The sequence below is a fragment of the Musa acuminata genome, chromosome BXJ3-4, assembly GCF_036884655.1.
Source record: "Musa acuminata AAA Group cultivar baxijiao chromosome BXJ3-4, Cavendish_Baxijiao_AAA, whole genome shotgun sequence".
Taxonomy (NCBI): Eukaryota; Viridiplantae; Streptophyta; class Magnoliopsida; order Zingiberales; family Musaceae; genus Musa; species Musa acuminata.
This window is the reverse complement of record NC_088352.1, coordinates 9,367,737-9,387,696: the sequence shown is the minus strand read 5'-3', so window position 1 is coordinate 9,387,696 and position 19,960 is coordinate 9,367,737. Positions and strand designations below refer to the sequence as shown.

General features: G+C 36.9%; 1 protein-coding gene across 4 annotated transcripts; it reads left to right on the top strand.

The window, feature by feature from the left end:
* Nucleotides 1–983: 983 nt before the first annotated feature.
* LOC135583349 (uncharacterized) lies at nucleotides 984–6,581 on the top strand. Of its 4 annotated transcripts, none has more exons than XM_018825616.2 (5): nucleotides 1,127–1,264; nucleotides 2,639–2,753; nucleotides 2,927–3,117; nucleotides 3,187–3,303; nucleotides 5,646–6,581. In XM_018825616.2, exons 3-5 carry the CDS (start codon nucleotides 2,940–2,942, stop codon nucleotides 6,392–6,394), a joined length of 1,044 nt encoding a protein of 347 aa, XP_018681161.2. In that variant the 5' UTR covers nucleotides 1,127–1,264; nucleotides 2,639–2,753; nucleotides 2,927–2,939; the 3' UTR covers nucleotides 6,395–6,581. The 4 variants fall into 4 exon arrangements, with proteins under 4 accessions (XP_065001894.1, XP_065001893.1, XP_018681161.2 ...); XM_065145823.1 differs by having other exon boundaries at nucleotides 1,130–1,264; nucleotides 2,644–2,753; XM_065145822.1 differs by lacking the exon at nucleotides 2,639–2,753 and having other exon boundaries at nucleotides 984–1,264; nucleotides 3,199–3,303.
* The last annotated feature ends 13,379 nt before the right edge of the window (nucleotides 6,582–19,960 follow it).

The window sequence follows — 19,960 nt, the reverse complement described above, 5'->3', positions numbered from 1 at the left end:
AAAGTGTTTCCAAAGCATCTCAATATTAGTTTGGCAAATTAAATTTTGGATAAAGCTATTCATTTTTAGCTATAACCTGCTTTTCTTTTTTACTTATCAGATGTGTTGGTTTTATTTCTCTGAAATTGTTTGTGGTCGAGATCAGTCTTTTCGGCATTTCATTTTGATCTCCCAAGAGTTGATGTACTTCCAACCAGTTGTGTAAGAAACAAATAGCATTTGTTGGTCTTGTAGAAAGCATCATAACAAAGCATTTTGTCTGGTGCAATGCAGGACTTGCATTTCTTGTGTGAAGTTTGATGCACAATTAACATCATCCATGGTACTACTGCTTCAGTTCTGTACAAGTGAGTACTGATGTCCTTGTTACTTTACTGTTCCAGTTCCGCATAAGTCATTAATACAAAGAAATTTGCTCATTATTACTGTGTTATTTGCAGGTGAGTTTGTCTCGACAGATCGAAGGATAATAACTTAGTTTAAGCCAGAATATTTGTTTAAATTCAAGTAGGTTTTAGGATATTCAAGGAGTTCTTATGAGTCGACTCCTATTTTCGACTTGAGATTAAACAGAGTTATCATGTGTATATGTTTTATAAACAAATTTTACTGTTATAAACACAATACAAACTAAGGTTTTAGAGGTTTTAAAGAGACACCATGCTTCCAACTCTTCAACAACTAATCAAATAATTTGGCTCGATTAAACAATGAATCAAATATTCCCTTTATATTGTTCATAATAGTTATTAATTAGAAGCTTTTATGTTCTTAGAGCGTTAATAAGGTAAAATAATTAAAGAATGCATACTTCAAAATATCATAGGTCTTTGGATTCAAATCCTAAATTGCAATCTTACACTTTATTAGAGTCATGATTATTAACGTCACAATTTTTCAGTTTTCTATTAATAAATTATATATATATATATATATGATGTTCTCAATATTTATATTACTAGTGGGCTATAAATTCCCGGGTCCGGAGGAGGCCGGTATTTATATGCGGGCGCCCGCACGGGAGATCGGGTCTCCGAGGGCGAAGGCAACGACGACAGCTATATGGCGGCATGCGCGGCCGTAACGGAGGAGCAGCAGGAGAAAGAGGAGGGGCGCAAACCGCCGCTGAATCCTCAGTAGAAGAGAAGGGAGGCGATTCCATCGACTGGTTAGCACTTCCATACCGGAAAGTACCACACACACATAACTGCTGCGGGCGAGAGATCCGATCGATCGTCGCAGCCGCCGATTCCGCCCCCACGAGGTACGATCGACCGATTCGTATCCTCCTCCTTCTATTTCCGGTCCTGATTTCGTGATGTTGCCCGATCGATTCCCTCTGTGTGCGTCATGGGGCGGCTGAGTGTCGTTTCTCGGTGCTCGATCGATGGGTCTTTATATTGATAATGTATTTGATTGACTTGGGTTGATTTGTGATGTTTTCTTAAGGAAAACTTGTTCTCTGTTTCTTCTTCGTGAAGGTTATGGAATTGGCTATGAATATTATTTGAACTAGGAAGCGGTAGCTACGTTGATGCAGCATTTTTCTGTGTGATTCTCATTGTCCTCTTTTGTTATCTTAATCATGATAGGAAAGAAATAGTTGCATTTGCAGGAAAGGAAGGGTTTGTGTTGGAAAGAGAAGGGATGTCATGCAGGATTTGAAACAAACTAAATGCTTGATCCACGTTTGTTTTAGACTCTTGTATCGGACTTAGTTGTGTTGAGGAAGGCCTAATGTATAATTAACTTTATCCACTAGTGAATTGGTTATAAGAATTGATAGGAAGTAACACTCCACGTTTATGTTTTTCTGCCATGCTATTACCCAAGTTTGAGTCAGGTGATTGAGATTTTAGCTATATGCTTGTGTGAAACCGGAGCAACGATGATGAACAACATGTGTTATATGAAGATAATAGTAATCAAAATGATCCCAAGCATGGATAGAAAAAAAATCAAAACGTTTGCCTTGTGTCTAGGGCTACAATATCTTCTGTTGTAAAGGATACTGTTTTACAGAAACGGTCCTTTTACAGAAACTTAGGAGCTTGCTATCAGAGACATAATTAGAGGTGATTTGTTAAACAAATGATATTTAAAAAAAGGGTACATGAATTAAATTCCCAATTCATGCATCATATTATTGTAACAGTTATTGTTTCTTTATGTTTGTTTAGGAATCAATAATCCATACATGAGAGCACAGTGTAAGACAGTCATAGCAATATAATTAAGGGGCTACCCTTAGCTAATGCCTATGTAATCCATACATGAGAGCACAGTGTAAAGCAGTCATAGGAATATAATTAAGGGGCCAACCTTAGCTAATATTGTAGTATTGATTATTTATGTTTTTGAGTTGACTGGTTAAGTCTCAATTGTGGCAAAAATTCATGTAGCCGATTACAAATAGTTGATACTTATGGTTTTGTTGTTGTTGTAACAGTTGACTAATCAAGATTTTTAGCATGAACTGGAGATATGAAATCATGTTGGTGTCAGTGAACATAATCAGAGATATGAAAGTAATCAAGGTTGTCATGAGCACAGAAGAAAAAAGAAACTAGGAAAATTATAAATGCGCTTGATGTCTTTTTAATATATTGAGAAATTTCTTTTGTTTTGATTTTGAAAGGGAAGGTTTTGTTTGCAAGATATGAAGGTTAAAACAAGAATAAATAACTAAGCAATGAAGAGAAGATCAGATGGAGGATAAGTATTCATGCCTAATATGTGCATTAAGAGCTGAGGTAACGTTGTTTCTTATTGATTTGACTAATATGTATATGTAGAAATGTAAATAGCCATTATTTTGGAGCTCGATAAATGAGTATCTTCTCCGATAATTGTCATATTAGATTCTTAGCCTCCTTATTGGATTTTGGTGCAGATCAACTAAACTTTTCAATCACTTTTCCTCCAGCCACAGGTTTAAGATGACATCAAAAACAACTGCATCCATACAGAGAGTTCAAAAGCTGAATCATGTACGACAGGAAGGGCCAAATTGGGTTCTTATTGCAGGCAGTGCATTGCTGAGCACACTAACAGTAAGTCTAGGATGTAAGCTCAAGAAGGCCTTTCAGATAAGAAGACAAGATACTGCCCACAAAGGTTTAACCTGTGCCAGTGCTATATTGGCATATTATTTCTTAATGATGTACTTAATATTAAATGTTTTAGATGTCCACACAGAATATAGAAAATCTGCGTCCAAGAAAAGCTCGGGCGCATGCCAATTGCATTCAAGTCTTTATCACTTTAATCAGGATGAGGAAGTATGTTGCTACTGTCTCTCAGGTGTGTTGTCTTGGAAAACCCTCTACAAATTTCATATAGACGAAGTATCAAAACAAAGGTGCTTTTTCTCTCAAGTTCTTAAATTTGTATGGTCTATTTATGGAGATATTGCAATTGCCAAATTATTAATTCTTGATTAGTGCATTTTCTTATGATGTGGCACATGAACATGAACAACAGCGACAACAACAATAATAAGCTAAAATGTATCAACTACTTGGAGTTGGCTACATGGATATTTTTTTCTTATCATTAAAATCTATGTAATGTAATTATTTCTATTTAAATCAAGAGCATTATAATATCTTTTATTCCTTCTAGCTAAGTTTTCTTAAGCCTTCATCTATCTCTCTTTAATTACTAATTTTTATCAACTCAAATTGTTTAACAACCACATCTATAGGCTGCTTTTCAGCATATCCATACACAGATTTAATGATGATGTTATAGTGAGTAGACTTATTAGTGTCATGTATTTACTTTTGGTTATCAATAGCAAGGCCACATGACTTTTCTTGCTTGGCATCTAAAACTAATATTAGTTCAAGTTACACATCTGTCAAGGTCTTTCTATTGAGTTTTTCATATAGTAACCTAAAGTATTAGACATGGTTAATATATGGTGCATGATATTTTTTGGCATTTTCTCTAAATAAAATATGCATTAAATTGAACTCTAATGGCTTTAGCAGTAACAGCTGTATTCTTAGACGTTCATGTTGGCATATATTTTAATTATATGGTGTAGTGTCTTCATCAATAAATACATTACGTTTATCATATATTGATTGCAATGTAAATGTAGCCGATAATATGAAATACATTACATTTGTCAAGCAATAATAGAACATACTTATTGAACCTTCTTTCAAGCTCAGTGAAACTGTATTCAAACTGAAAGCTTTGTTTATGCTCAGTTAATTTTCCAATTGACCAAGCTTAAGTTAATACATGTTCAAATCATATGCAGTTGACTGGGCCTAAGTTTATCCAATTTTAAGTAAAGTTGAAGCTTATGCAATTAAGTGGCATAATAATGGGATCATATCTTATCATCCAAGTTGATCTAATGCTAAATTCAACCTTGATTCAAGCTTTAGTCAAATTTATATAGTTTATGTTTTGTTTAACAAAAAAAATTAATAACAACTAATCAAGGTCTAAATGATCATTCTACTTTTCAAAACCATCATATTTGCTTCAAGGATGGTATAAATTTCATATATATTTCTCTTTTCTTTTTGAAATATCAATTTTCCCATAATTCTTATATAGAAACCAAACAAATTGAATGCTCAATGAATAAGTTTAGTGTTATAGTAATATTAGATATATTGAGCCTATTCAAGCCTGCTCCTGAGCAAGCCTATTCAAATTAAGGTTCCTCTTGAGATTGAGTCCGAGCTTGGTTCTCATATATAAAATGGATCTGATGCTAAATGATATATGAACTGGCATGAGCTGAGTCATTTGTGAATAATGCATGGAAATAAGTCCACTTTGAAGGAACACCTTTCATCCCAAGATGGTATTCAAGTTATCGATGTTTTTCTGATTAGCATTCATCAGCGAGGTGTGGATACACTATTTTATGTTAACCTCAAGTTCACATCAATTGTATGATTTGCAGCATAGGTTGTAAGTAGCAGCAGAATCATATAATTGATTGGTAGTACATCAACTCTTGGTTAGATGCGATTTGATTCAACTCAAACCTAAGCCAAAAAGGACTGAGGTTAAGTTGAAAAGAGAAAGTGAGAATTCAACAAGTCAGAGAACCGTTGACTGCCCCAAAGGGTGCTTCCAAATGGGTTTGGTCCAATGGAGGCACCTTTTAAACGTTAAACAGCCAAGGAACCATTTAGGTGTGGTCTAGGAAACAGGGTTCGGCTTGAATTGAGTTCAACCCACGTCCTTATCAACCTGGCCTACTTTGGTTTGGTGCAGCTGTTTGAAGAAGCTCATTAAAGTTTAATCCACAACACACTTCTCTTTCCAAGTCCAAATGGATAAAGGCTGATGAGTAGTTATAAGTGAAGGAAGCCCTTTCTTTCCTTCCCCATCAGGGACTAAAAGGCTTGGGGGAACTGGCAAAACCAAAGGGAAATTTTAAGTTTTCATTTACATGTATCCAACAGCTGTATCATACATGTATGCATCATATTTTTGTATCTGTGCTTCATGGTTGTAGATATCATGCAGTGCGTCTTCGATCTTTGACCTGGCCTTTTCCATGATTGATGTATGCATCCTATATTTGTATCTGTGCTTCATTGTTGTAGATATTCTGCGGTGTGCCTTCAATCTTTGACTGGGCCTTTTCCATGTTTGATGTGCTATAGGTACTTCAGAAGGCAGAGTGGATGTCAAGCAACCCAAAAATCCAGTGGCACACGAGGCAGATGTCTCCCTTACACTGGTAGAAATCCCTGCAGCAGAACAAAATAAAGATGTTGGAAGTGTGATGTGGATATCATCGCCTGATCGTCTTGAGATGCCCAGGAAGCCATTGCACCACTCAAACAGCTCAGGCTCCCCTTGCATCTCTGAATCTGGATCTGATATCTATAGCAAGAGAGAGGTGATCCAAAAACTACGCCAACAGCTCAAGAGACGGGATGAAATGATCATGGAAATGCAGGCCCAGATAACAGACCTTCAGAATTCTCTGAACATTCAATTGTCCCAATCGGCACATCTGCAGGCTCAACTAGATTGCACTGGCAGAGACTTGTTTAATTCTGAAAGAGAGATCCAGCAGCTAAGAAAGGTCATTGCTGACCATTGTGTTGCAGAGGTGGTCTCGCCTGAGAAACCCATAGAGGCAAGACAATGGCATCACGAGGCTACAAATGGGTTCATGAACGGGTATCCTGACAATGTTGACGGCATAAACTGTGTTGGAGCAGAGAAAGCAAAAGCAGAGAGAGAGAGGATCGAGATGTTGAAGAGAGAAGTGCAGGAGTTGAAGGAAGTAATAGATGGGAAGGATTTCTTGCTCCAGAGCTACAAGGAGCAGAAAACTGAGCTATGCTCAAAGATCAAGGAGTTGCAGCTAAAACTTGCTTCACAAGTACCAAACATCTTGTAGGGCCCTTCCTAAGATTAGTAACCTTTTTTTTCACTTAAAATTTTGTTTTTGTTGCGCTGTTCTTCTTTCTCTACGGGAACTCCATGTTTGTATATAGTTTTTGGCGTGGGTTTGGTTGGCTTATTATGTGTGCAACCTTTACAAGTTAATTGCAAGTTTTCAAAGCAGTGCATTTATTTCTTTTTCAGATTTCGAGATCTGCAGAGCTTGAGATGATAAAAACTGAAGAATGAGATATTACTGTTGACATGTTTAAGATACTGCATAGGTATATTTTGCTTCGTTGCCATATTACTGTTGAGATTAGTAACCCCTGTTTGGTTTATTTTTATGTTTGGTTGACTTTTATGATTAAGTTGTGTGCAGTTGTCATGTAAAGACAAAATTACCTAAAAATAGGTCATTCAGGTAGTCATTTTGGAAGGTTTTTTAGCTTCGTAATATGGTTCGGAGTATCAACTCGTATAACACTCAAAAATTACTAGGGTGACATATATAGGCCTTTGGGGTATTATCCGGGGTTAGTTCATTATTTTGTGAATTCACGGTAATATCATGTGGATACTTACGGGGACTTTTAGTTGTGGTAATTTGTATTGTCTATAAAATGTTTGTTGAAAACGTTACTTATGGATCTCGAGTTTAACGTTTTCTTTAACCCGTCTTTTCTTTTGTAGGTTCTTAAGGAACCATAAGAGATTTCAAGAAGGTTGACTCTTTCTAAATTGATACGCAAGGGTGTCGTACGACTTAAGTAAAACCAACTAAGTCCATGACAGATGGTATTAGAGCGGGATAAACATACTTAGAAATACTTGGACATGCAAACATGGGGGACTAAGCGAGGCTGTATTGAGGATAGCCAGCAGACATGATCATTTGGGGGGAATGAGCATTGAGAGGCACCACGAGGACAAGCAAGCTGAGAAGAACATGTAGCGTACAAAGATTAGAATGGTTGAGTTTGAGCTATAGCTCGATATTGGCAACCAAACTTGATGGTAAAGGCAAGCGGGGCACTTGGAAAAGGATGAGATCGTGTAACGTGAGATAGATTGCTCAGTGACTAAAAGAGTTGTACAAAGTTCACATAACCGAGGGGAATTTCTAACTTAAAGAATTTAGTACTTATACAAGGGCTTATGTGTGGATGATGGACTATTTGTGACCATCTAAGGTGATTAAAACTCAGCACAATGTGCTAGTCATAGGTGCCCTACAAGTCAATCACGTGAGTGATGACACATGTGACACGATACACACTCTTTTTACTTATTATTATTTATTGACTTTTTTTTTCACTTTATGTTGTTTGTTGCATATAGTGTGATATCCATGAATCTGTGCAATAGAAATCAAATCATGATGAGATTACGATAGTGAGACCAGTTCACCTTTAAACACAAACTCTAAATAATCCTAGTCGTAGGTTACTCGAGAGGGACATTGAGATAACTAGATAAACTAGTATGTTGTATATCTGTCTATATGATAAAAGCGATTAGTCTCATAGCCGCTTGTGTAGGGACACTAGGAATACAGTGCAGGTGCTTATTGGAAAATGAGTTCATTGATTGATTTGCTCACGAAATGCTAGATAGTTGATGATACCTCATTATCAAACAGCGATTCCGTCGTCCCAATTATGTATCTGGTCCTTAGACTTGAGACACAAAGAATATTCTGTATGAGTATTTCACTCTTTGATACCAGACTTATAGGTCATGAAGTTTCAAATCTAGCACAACCGGTTATCGGGAGTGGCAATCAATCTTACGAGGGCAATTAAGTGTCAATAGAGGATCATTCGCTCATAGTATCATGAGAGGAATATTATACGTGTTATTGTTCAGGAAAATTCATTGCTAAGGTCGTTTGGATTGAGAGAGAAAGAGTTCTCTAGGAGAATCCGATTAGAAGGAGACTCGAGTAGATTCCGTACAGGCCTAACAGCACTATGCCTAGTATATGGTCTCTGGGATATTAGATTGATGAGGGATTATAGATACATGGTAACTGAGGATAGATATGTCCAGTGGATCGGATTCTCTTGTATCATCTAGGGACTGCGACATAGTGGCCTAGTACGTCTGTGGTTGATGAGTCGAGTGAATTATTATGAAGATAATATAATTCATTGAGTTAGAAGGAGTTCTGATAGGTATGACTCATAACCAGTTTGATATTGAGCCTGAATGATCACACACATATGGTAGGTATTGCGATAAATAGAGGTTTAGATACGAGATATCCGTCGGAGCCCCTATTTTATTAAATATCTAGTAGACTCTTGAATTATTGGATCTTGTGAATAAGATCCAATAAGAGCCAAAGAGATATTATTAGATAGAAATCCATTAATCCAAGAGGCTTGGGTAGTTGAATGAAAATTCAATACCCAATAGGGCAGGATCTATTAGGATTAAGTTAATAGGGACCTCTACAAATAGGAGTAAACCAAAGGGGGTATAGGCTATATTTCTTTTGGTTGTGATCTCCTATACTCTTCCCTCCCTCTCATCCTCAACTGATAGCTCTAGTTTGGGGTGTGTGAATAGCAAGAAGGGGCGCCCCTATTTAATCATGTGGTGCGTGTGGAGAGAAAGATCGTGTAGCGATTTAAGGAGTGTTTTTGCCATATCTATCATGTGGATCATCGCTAGAGAAGAGGACATCTGACCTCCTTTATCTTCTCCTATAGAAATATAAGTTTTTAGGGATATACGATCTTCATAGGTAACACATCTTTTATATAAACATAGTTTTTAATTTTGTGGGTTTTTATGCACCAATCTTCGCATGATAACGAGAAACATTTTTTTATGAAAAATCTGATATTTTTATTTTTTGTTTTTCTACTGCACATGTGATGTTGCTCCAGGTTTTTCAACAGTGGTATCAAAGCTGAGTTATTCGTGTGAAAGATTAGTTTTTAAACTGTGTGTGTTGTGTTGAATCGCGTAGAATTACTTTTGTGCAATTGTTGTGATTTTTGTCGTAGTTTTTAAATCTGAACTACACCTATTTTGCCTGTTAAAAAATATTTTAGAGAAGGCTTTTTGACATCAAAATTATTGATACAAATAGGGGAGAAAGAGCAGCAACTGTTGTTGTCCTATAGACTGGGTGAAGGTTGCTTGCAGCCTTAGCCGAGAGCACACCTTGCTGCACTCGACCTGGCCAAAAGTATCAAGGTTGAGAGCAACAGAAGTGCTCTCGACCTGGGGGTTGGCTGCAAGGGACAACCTTGGTGGCCAGGGTTTCCTGGCCGCAAGGGTAGCCTTGGTAGCTAGGATTCCCGACTGCATGGGGTAAGCAGGTGGCCAGTTTTCTTGACCACCCATGGTTGCCTTGTAGTAAAGATTTCCTGGTGAGAGAGGCCTCCTTGGTGGCTAGGGTTTTCTAGCCACACAAGGCAGCCCTGTGGCATAGGATTCCTAACCACAAAGAAGTCCCCAGTGGCTAGGGTTTCCTAACTGCATAAGGGACTACTTGCCATGTGGGGTACGTTGGGAAATCTAGGGGTGACATAACATGCGCAGTGGAAGAACAAAAAATAAAAATCTCAAATTTTTAAAAAAGGTGTTCATAGTTGTGAGAAGATTGGTGCGCAAAAACTCATAAAACTTAAATCCATGTATGAAATAGTGTTTTTACCTAGGGAGATCATATATCCCTGAATTCTTACAGATCTATGGGATTGGATAAAAGAGTTTAAGTACTCTCATCTCTAGTAGTGATCCACACAACAGGACTGCGACAACAATCCTCAAATTGCTGCTCAAATCTCCACGCCTACTATTTGAGGACGAGAAGGCGAGAGGAGAATAGGAGGTGGCAATTAGAAAGCCATAGCCTATGGGCTTTTGGTTCCATCATATTTATAGAGGCCCCTAGTTAACTTAACCCTAATGGATCCTGCTCTATTAGGTACTAGATCTCCATCCAATTACTCAAGTCTCTTAAATTAGTGGGTCTCTACCTAATAATCTCTTATTAGCTCTTATCAATGAGATCCAATAGTTCAAGTGCTTATTGGATATCTAATAAGATAGGGGCTCCGACGAGTATCTCATATCCGAACCTCTATTCGTCGTAATGCCTACCATATGTGTCTGACTCTCTAGGTCCAATATCGAGCTGGCTGTGAGTATACATGTCAGAACTCCTTCTAGCTCAGTGAATTATTATCTCCATAATAATTCACTCGACTCATCGATTGCGGACGTACTATGCCACTACATTGTAGTCCCCAAACGATATAGGGGAATCCAATTCTTTGGATTTATTTGTCCTTAGTTACCGTGTACCTATAGTCTCTCATCCATCTAATATCCTAAAGATCGTATACCAGGCATGGTGCTATCAGGCGCATACGGTTTCTCCTCGAGTCTCGCTTTAATCGGACTCTCCCGGAGAACTCTTTCTTTCTGTTTGAGCAAGAACACATAGGATATTTTTCTCATGATACTAAGAGCGGATGGTCCTTATACTTGAGACACTAAGGATGTCCTGTATAATTACTCTACTCTTTGATACTTGAGACACCAAAGATGTCCTGTATAATCACCCCCAATAACCAGTTGTACTAGATCTAGAACTTCCAAATCTATAAGTCTAGTATCAAAGAGTGGAGTAATTATACAAGACATCCTTGATGTCTCAAGTATAAGAACCAGGTACACTACTGGAACGATGGAATCATTGTCTGACAATGAGGTATCATCAACCATCCAACATTCCGTAAGCGGATTAATCAGTAAACTTATTCTCCAATGAGCACTTGCACTGTAACCCTAATATCCGCACACGAGCAACTATGAGACCAGTCGCCTCCATTATATAGATGGGTATACAATACACTAGTCTGTCCGGTTATCTCGATATCCCACTCGAGTAACCTATGACCAAGATTATTTAGGGTTTGTATTTAAAGATGAATCAGTCTTATTATTGTGATCATCACGATTTGATTCTCATTGCATAGATCTATGAACATCATAATATATATGTAATAAGCAATATAAAGTGAGAGAATGTTATAATAATAATAAGCAAAAAATTCGCGTGTCATGTCACACGTGCTATCACTCACGTGATTGGCTTGTAGGGCACTTATGACTAATAAGGCACCATATGATAGGGTTCCAAAATACTGCATATAATTAATTAAATAATAAAATTAATTAATTATTATCTAGTAGTCCTATATGGTGATGTGAATATGTGATGTGAATGGATGATCATGGACCATGTGATGTGTATATATATGATATAATAATAATAATTATTAGAGCTTACGAGCCTCTATTTTTCTTGTTTATTGTCGGGTCTGTATACTTGTGATTATGTTATAATTACATGAGGAGATACATTGGGAGCGTAAAGGTGATAACGAGTCCCACGAGACTGAAACAGATGATTGCAATGTATAGAGATACCCAAGATGCTGATGGAACCGATGAAGACGAGATGGACGATCACAGGACATAGAGATGCGCTGATGCACACATATATCATGATTGGGCCTATTAGCTTGGGCTTAATCACATTAGGCTATGATCCATGATCATCGGGTGTGATTGCTCATGTCACGTGTGATTAATTATACACCTACTAGATACGTATATGTATTTACATGTGATATAGATATATATTAAATATGTATATATGTGACACATCATATTAGGAGATCGAATCAAAAAATCCCCTCTCACGATAATATTAAGTCAATAAGTATGAGACAATTAGCTTGACCCACGTGGTCTTCTATTGTTATAGGATGAAATCGATTTTCAATATAGGTTGAATTGGTCGAGTCACTCAAGGTTCACCTATATTGTGATTCAAGTTCTTGCCTACGACATAGAGATGTCACCGGTGACCTAAGGACATGATATACTTGGTCGAGTCCCTCGAGGGCATATAATCGAATCAGACTCATCTAGTAATGATAGTGATGACTTAACTGAACATCATGGTTGGTCGAGTCCCTCGAGACCATGATGGTTTGGAGGCCGAACAAGACAGGAATCATAAAGAGTTATAATCGACGAGAGTTGCCTACCTTTTCAGGTTTAGTGTGATCGGTCGAGTCCCTCGAGATTACACTAAGACGTTGATTGCATCATGCTCCCCACTAGAGATCCATCGAGAGTCTCTGATTCATATACCGAAGCGAGTTGTGTGTTTTACGAGAAAATAGTGGGAGTATATTAAGATAGAAGTCCATATCTTGATTATTTATTTTCTATAAAATCTGTATATTATTTATTCTGCTACGTCTTTATTTTAAAAAAATATCACTTTCAAATCTCTTGCATGGTATACTTGATGTTAGCTGCCTCACTAGTCCAAACTACATGAATTGGCTTTGTAACTTGAGAATCGTTCTTATAGTGATGCCCACGCCCGAGGAAGGGGCAAGTGAGAATAAGATCGCTTGCTACATGAAGTACTTAGATGATTCTATGCTTGCTCAATGCTAGATCCATTCTTATAGTGATGCCCACACTTAAGTTACAGTTGCAACATGAAAAAATAGATGTTAGATCCATTTTCTTGCATCTCCGTAAATTGTTTGAGGAACAAAGAAGGACTCAACGATATGAGACATTCAAGAGGCATTTTTGCGCTAGGATAACTGAGGGGATACTAGTTCAAAACCATGTCCTTAAGATGATTGAGTGGATAGAGAAGCTCACGGGTCTATGAATGATCTTAGAAGATAACATGTGTGTGGATCTTGTGCTTCAATTCTTACCATACTCCTTTTCTCAATTCATTATGAACTTTAATATGAACAAATTTGATGTGACTCTCCTTGAGCTCCTCAATATGTTGAGGGAGGTTGAGAGCACCATCAAGAAAAAGAAGTCAGTTCTCTATGCTGGTGAGATTAGAAAGAAAAGGAAGGCAAAAGTCACTTAAGAAGGGTAAGGGCAAGGGCAAGCAAAGCAAAGCAAAGATTACTAAGAAAAACCCAATAAAGAACAAAGGTCAGTGTTTCTATTACGGCAAATACGGGCACTTAAAGAGAAACTACAAAGAGTACCTTACAAAGAAGGTAAAACAGAAGCTTGAAGAAGCTTCAGATACATTCATAATCAGTCTTTATCTGTAATTCATTGCAAGTTCTAGCAAATCCTAGGAAATTAATGAGAGGTGAGATGAACCTCAAGATGGGCAATGGAGAAGTTGCTGCAGTGGCTATTGGCGAGGTCACTCTACATTTTCCTGGTGGAGCTATTATTGTATTAGATGCATGTTATTTCATTCCTTTTATTATCAAAAAATATTATTTTCATTTCATATTTGATAGTTAGTGGATATAAATTAGTTTTTGAGAATAATAATTATTCGATTATATTGGATTGGATGATAAGATTATCACTAGAAGAACATTACATAACAGTTTATTTATGCTAGATATTATTCCACATATCATGAATGTAAGTGTTTACAAGAGGAAATGAGATGAGATGAATAATACATACCTGTGACATTGTAGGCTAGGTCATATTCACGAATAAATAATCCAAAAGTTGTTGAAGGATAGATACCTAGATCTATTCGATTATGAGTCATATGTGACTTGCGAGTCTTGCCTTCATGGAAAATTAACCAACTCTCCACTTGGTGGAATTGGAGAAAGAGTAATTGAGTTGTTGGAACTTATACATAGTGGCGTATATGGTCCCACGTCTACTTAGGCCAAAGGAGGTTATTCTTACTTCATTATATTCATTGATGATTTTTTTAGGTATGGACATGTGTACTTAATGAAATACAAGTCCGAGACCTTTAAAAAATTTAGGGAATATAAGAATGAGATAGAAAACTAGACTGAAAAGAGTATCAATTCTCTTCGATCAGATCGAGGAGGTGAGTACTTGAGTACAAAGTTCACCCATTTCCTCAAGGACCATAAGATTCTATCCCAATAGACACCTCCTTATACACCTCAGCTCAATGGTGTATCGAAAATAAGGAGTCGCACGCTATTAGATATGATGCGGTCCATGATGAGTTTCGCTAACTTACTTATCTTATTTTGGGAATACGCCCTAAAGTCCGTAGATTACCTTTTGAATAGTGTTCTGACTAAGTCGGTAGTATTTATACCATATAAGATATGAAAAAAGAAGAAACCCGATCTTAAGGTTGTTAAGATTTGGGGTTGTCATGCCCACATTAGAAGACACAACCCTGATAAGTTAGAATCCATGATGGAATGGTATAAGTTCGTGGGATACCCCAAGGAAACTTATATGTATTATTTCTATCACTTTGATGACCAAAATGTCTTTATAGCTAAGAGGGCAGTGTTCTTTAAGAAGGAAGACATTCTTAGCGGAGACAGTGAGAGTGTGATAGAGTTGAGCGAGGTTAGAGAATCTAGCTCAAGCACTATTCCATAGCCTAACTCTATTTAAATATCTAGCACACAAGTTCCAACTTTACATAGGTCCAATAGAGTAACCATCCTCCTGAAAGATCTGTGGGGCATATCAAAAGAGAGGATGCTAAGGATATTGATCCTCAGACCTATGAGAAGGCTTTTACGAGTATAGACTCTAGGAAGTGGCAAAAAACTATGAATTTTGAGATGGATTCAATATACTCCAATAAGGTTTAGAACTTAGTTGATGCACTTGAGGGTATTGTACTAATTGATTACAAGTGGATCTTCAAAAAGAAGATCAGAGTAGATGGAAAGGTAGAGACATATAAAGCAAGGCTGGTGGTTAAGGGGTATCGTCAAATGTAAAGTGTTGACTATGATGAAACCTTCTCACTCATAGATATACTAAAATTTATCCGAATTATATTGGCTATTGCGGCATATTATGATTATGAGATCTGATAAATGAATATAAAAACTATATTCCTCAATAATAAGCTGAATAAGGAGGTATATATGATACAATCTAAGAGATTTGTGTCCAAAGAAAGTCTAGATAAGATGTGCAGGTTGCTTAAGTCTATGTATGGACTAAAGCAAGCTTTCAAAAATTAGACAATAAGATTTGATGAGACAATCAGATCTCATAACTTCATTAACAATGAAGATGAGCCTTGTGTGTATAGAAAGGTAAGTGTGAGTGCTATTACGCTATATATGAATGATATCCTCATCACTGAGAATGATGTAAGAATGTTCTTCATAGTAAAGACTTGGCTATCTAGACACATTTCCATGAATGACCTAAAGGAAGCATCATATATCTTATGGATTCAGATCTATAGAGATAGATCTAAGAGGATGATTGGCTTATCACAATCTAAATACATAAACACTATTGTCAAAAGAGTTGGCATAGAAAATTCCAAGAGATGTCTCGTATCAATGAAGGATATCACTTTCTAAAAGCATATCCCCAAAAACTCTTGAGGAAAGGACAAATATGAATTTTATACCCTATTCCTCAGTGATATGATTTATCATGTATGTTATACTATATACCAAGCCTAATATAGTGTATGCTCTAAGTGTTACGAGCAGATATTAGGTGGATCTATGTTTAGAATATTGGAGGACAGTAAAGTGTATCTTTAAGTACTTGAGAAGGACTAAGAATTTTTTGCTAGTATATAGAGGAAGTAGCCTCATGGTTGAGGGTTGCACAAATTCGAGTTTCCAGTTCGATGTCGATAATAACAAGTCTAACTCATGGTATATGTTTATCCTGAATGGATGAGTAATATACTAGAAGAGTTCCAACTAATATACTGCTAGTCATAGGTGCCCTACAAGCTAATCACATGAGTGATGACATGTGTGACATGACACGCACTCTATTTGCTTATTATATTATTTAATATTTTATTATTTTATATTATTTGTTATATATATATATATATATATATATATATATATATATATATATATATATATATATATAATGATGTTCATAAATCTATACAATGGGAATCGCATCGTGATGAGATCATGATAATGAGATCAATTCACCTTTAAACACATATCCTAAATAATCTTAGTCATATGTTACTCGAGAAGAACATCAAGATAACCAGACAGACTGGTGTATTGTATACCCATCCATATGATAGATGCAACTAGTCTCATAGTTGCTCGTGTGGGGACATTAGGGATATAATGCAAGTGCTCATTGGAGAATGAGTTCAATAATTGATCCACTCACGGAATACTAGATGGTTGATGATACTTTATTGTCTGATAGCAATTCTGTCATTCCAATAGTATATTTGACCCTTAGACTTGAGACACTAATAATATCATGTATGAGTACTTCACTCTTTGATATCAGACTTACATGTTTTGAAGTCTTAGATCTATCACAGTTGGTTATCGGGAGTGGCAGTCAACCTTACAAGGGATATTAAGTGTTGATAGAAGATAATCCGCTCTCGGTGTCATGAGTGGAATATCTCATATATTCTTTCTTTGATAAATCCCTAGCTAGGATCATTCGGATTGAGAGAAAGAGTTTTTTGGGAGAATTCGATTAGAGCGATACTCGAGTAGAAACTGTATAGGAATGATATTACCATGCCCGATATACGGTCTCTGGGGTATTAGATAGATAAGGGACTATAGATACATGGTAATTAAGGACAGATAGATCCAATAAATTGGATTCCTCTATATCGTTTGGGGACTACGACGTAGTGGCCTAGTATGTCCGTAGTCGATGAGTCAAATGAATTATTATAGAGATAACAATTCACTAAGCTAGAAGGAGTTCTGATAGATATAACTTACGGCTAGCTCGATATTAGACCTGAAGGGTTACACATATATAGTAGGCATTGTGACAAGTAGAGGTTCGGATATGAGATATCCGTTGGAGCTCCTATCTTATTGAATATCCAATAAGCCTTTGAATTATTGGATCCTAGAGATCCAATAAGAGTCAATAATAGATTATTAGATAGAGATCCACTAATCTAATAGGCATGAGTAGTTGGATGAAGATCCAATATCCAATAGGGCAGGATCCATTAGGGTTAAGTAGACAGGGGACATCTATAAATACAAGGGAACCAAAGACCCATAAGCTAGAGGTTTCTTAGTTGTCATCTCCTATTCTCCTCTCTCCTTCTCCTTCTCAGATAGTAGGTGTGGAGATTTCGGTAGTAATTTGAGGAGCGTCGTTAAAAACCTATTAAGTGTATCACCACTAGAGAGGAGGACGCTTGACCTCATTCATCCTCTCCTAAAGATCTATAGGGATTCAGGGGTATACGATCTCCCTAGATAAAACACAACTATCTCACATGTGGATTTAAGTTTTACCAATTTTTGTCCACCAATTTTCACATGACGACGAACATATTTTTGAGAAATTTGATATTTTTGTTTTCTGTTCTTCCGCTATGCATATGATGTCGCCCTTAGATTTCCCTATAGATACTACTACTGACTCGACTATAGAAGCGGAGTATATTACTATGATAAAAGTAGTAAAGGAAGGAGTTTGGATAAAGAAGTCCATCACATATCTATGAGTCATGCTAGGTAGCGAGGAGTCGATTCTCTTATATTGCGATAATAACAGGGCGATTGCTCAAGCAAAGGAACCCAGGTCTCATTAGAAGTCCAAGCATGTTCTAAGGAGGTTCCACCTGATTAGAGAGATTGTGGCCCGTGGAGATGTAATAGTAGAAAGAGTTTCATCCGAAGATAACATCACAGATCCATTGACGAAGCTATTATCTCAGATTTTCTTTGAGCGTCACAAGGGTTTGATGGGGATCAGACATATAGGTGATTGACTTTAGGTCAAGTAGAAAATTGCTAGTTTTAAGTGCCCTGCAAGCCAATCATATGAGTAATAGCACGTGTGACACGATACACACTCTTTCTATGGGAAATCTAGGATTTTTGCTTTTTGTTCTTCCGCTACGCATGTGATGCTATCCTAGGTTTCCTAATATCATGGAGTATTAAAACTTTCTCTTCGATATATTTAGCAAGTTCAGCATGTTGCTAGGCTTTAAGAGGTGCAGCGAGAGTTGTATTAGCAAAGAGTCGTAATCTAACAAGTATATTCGTGGGGGCGAAATAATGCATAGTTTGTTTAACAAGGTGGAGTAGTTTATGGGAATGATAGTCTCCAAAACTTCTAGAGGGAATGATACAAAGAGAAAAGTTGCTTCAATGAGATAAATATCTAGGAGAGATAAGTCTTGACTCTCTAGAAGGAGAATTATATACAATAGATCGCACATGGTGAGGAGGGATACCTCAAGATAACAACTCCACAAAGTTCAACGGGTCGAGCGAGCGATAAGCAATTGTCATATAATTTTGTATAAGGTAATGCGTTGGTAGACATATTGCGAGATCAAGTGGGAGAGTAACTCGAGGCAACACCAAATGAAGACACACTTAGAGCCAATATAAAAATTGGACTCAGCAGAGAGCTGACCCGTGGAGTGATAGACTCAACACTTAGAGCTAGGGCCATAGGCATGGTAGCACCATGATATCGTAGAGGCGAGACTTTCATAGAGTCATTGATCTCTTGCTCTCATAGAGGAAGAGCACTTAGTTGTAAAAGGGGCCGAAGAGGCAAAGAATGCAAAGGTAAACTCCAAGTACTGATATAAGATTAAAGGGCAGAGGCCAAAAAACTTTGTAAGACTGGTGTTAACGGACTTCTCATTAAGATAGTTGAAAGTAAAGGACTTTGGGTCAATATAGGAGAGCTCGACTAAGGAACAAAGTATATAGTATATAGTGCTATACCTTTTCTACTCAGAAGAGTAGGCGACAAAGATGATAGAGAAGATGGTACAATCCTAGAGGCGACCAAAACTATTGGAGACTTGCTCCAAGTCAAGGTGAACTTTTGCTCTTTTCAAGCAAAACCTTTTACATTCTAGAAATTCAATGATAATAAGAAGACAAATCACAATAGCTAATTCAATACAAGGAGTGTAAATACTTTAAATACTTCAAAAGTGTGAGCAAAGAACAGGCGAATGTTAATAACCAGCTTGATACATAAAGCATAACTCTTGAGAAGACGGGCGAAGTCGAATAATCTTTATCTTCTCAACTCTTAAGAGAATAGGCAAAATCGAGTACCCAGTTCTCTTATTTATTTAGAATTGGAGCTCTGCATAGGTTCAAAGATCATTTAGAGAAACTTAGTAAAAGACAACAGTTATTAAATCCTCACTGATGATTATCAGTGCTATTGAGAGTAGATTGTTCATTTCATTTTTCAACATAATACCTATCAAAAGCGAAAGTGATGTAAACCTACTTAGAGATGATAACTAAGTGGAAGAGGAATGATGGACAAATTTTACGGAGGAAATACTAAAAAAAATCAAAATCAAAATTTATAAGGCAATGCTCGTTAAAGCTCCAACAGACGTCCACCCATTTCAAGTGATGTGTGATATTTGAGAGACTGACATATAATAAAGAAGGTCTTTTTTTTCATCAGAAGGATCTAAAGGAACCAACAAGAATCAACACAACTCGATCGACCCACACTAGAGGCAGAGTTATTGACGAGTTGAGGCAGTATGTCGGATCAAAAGTTGACTACTTAACAACAATGATAG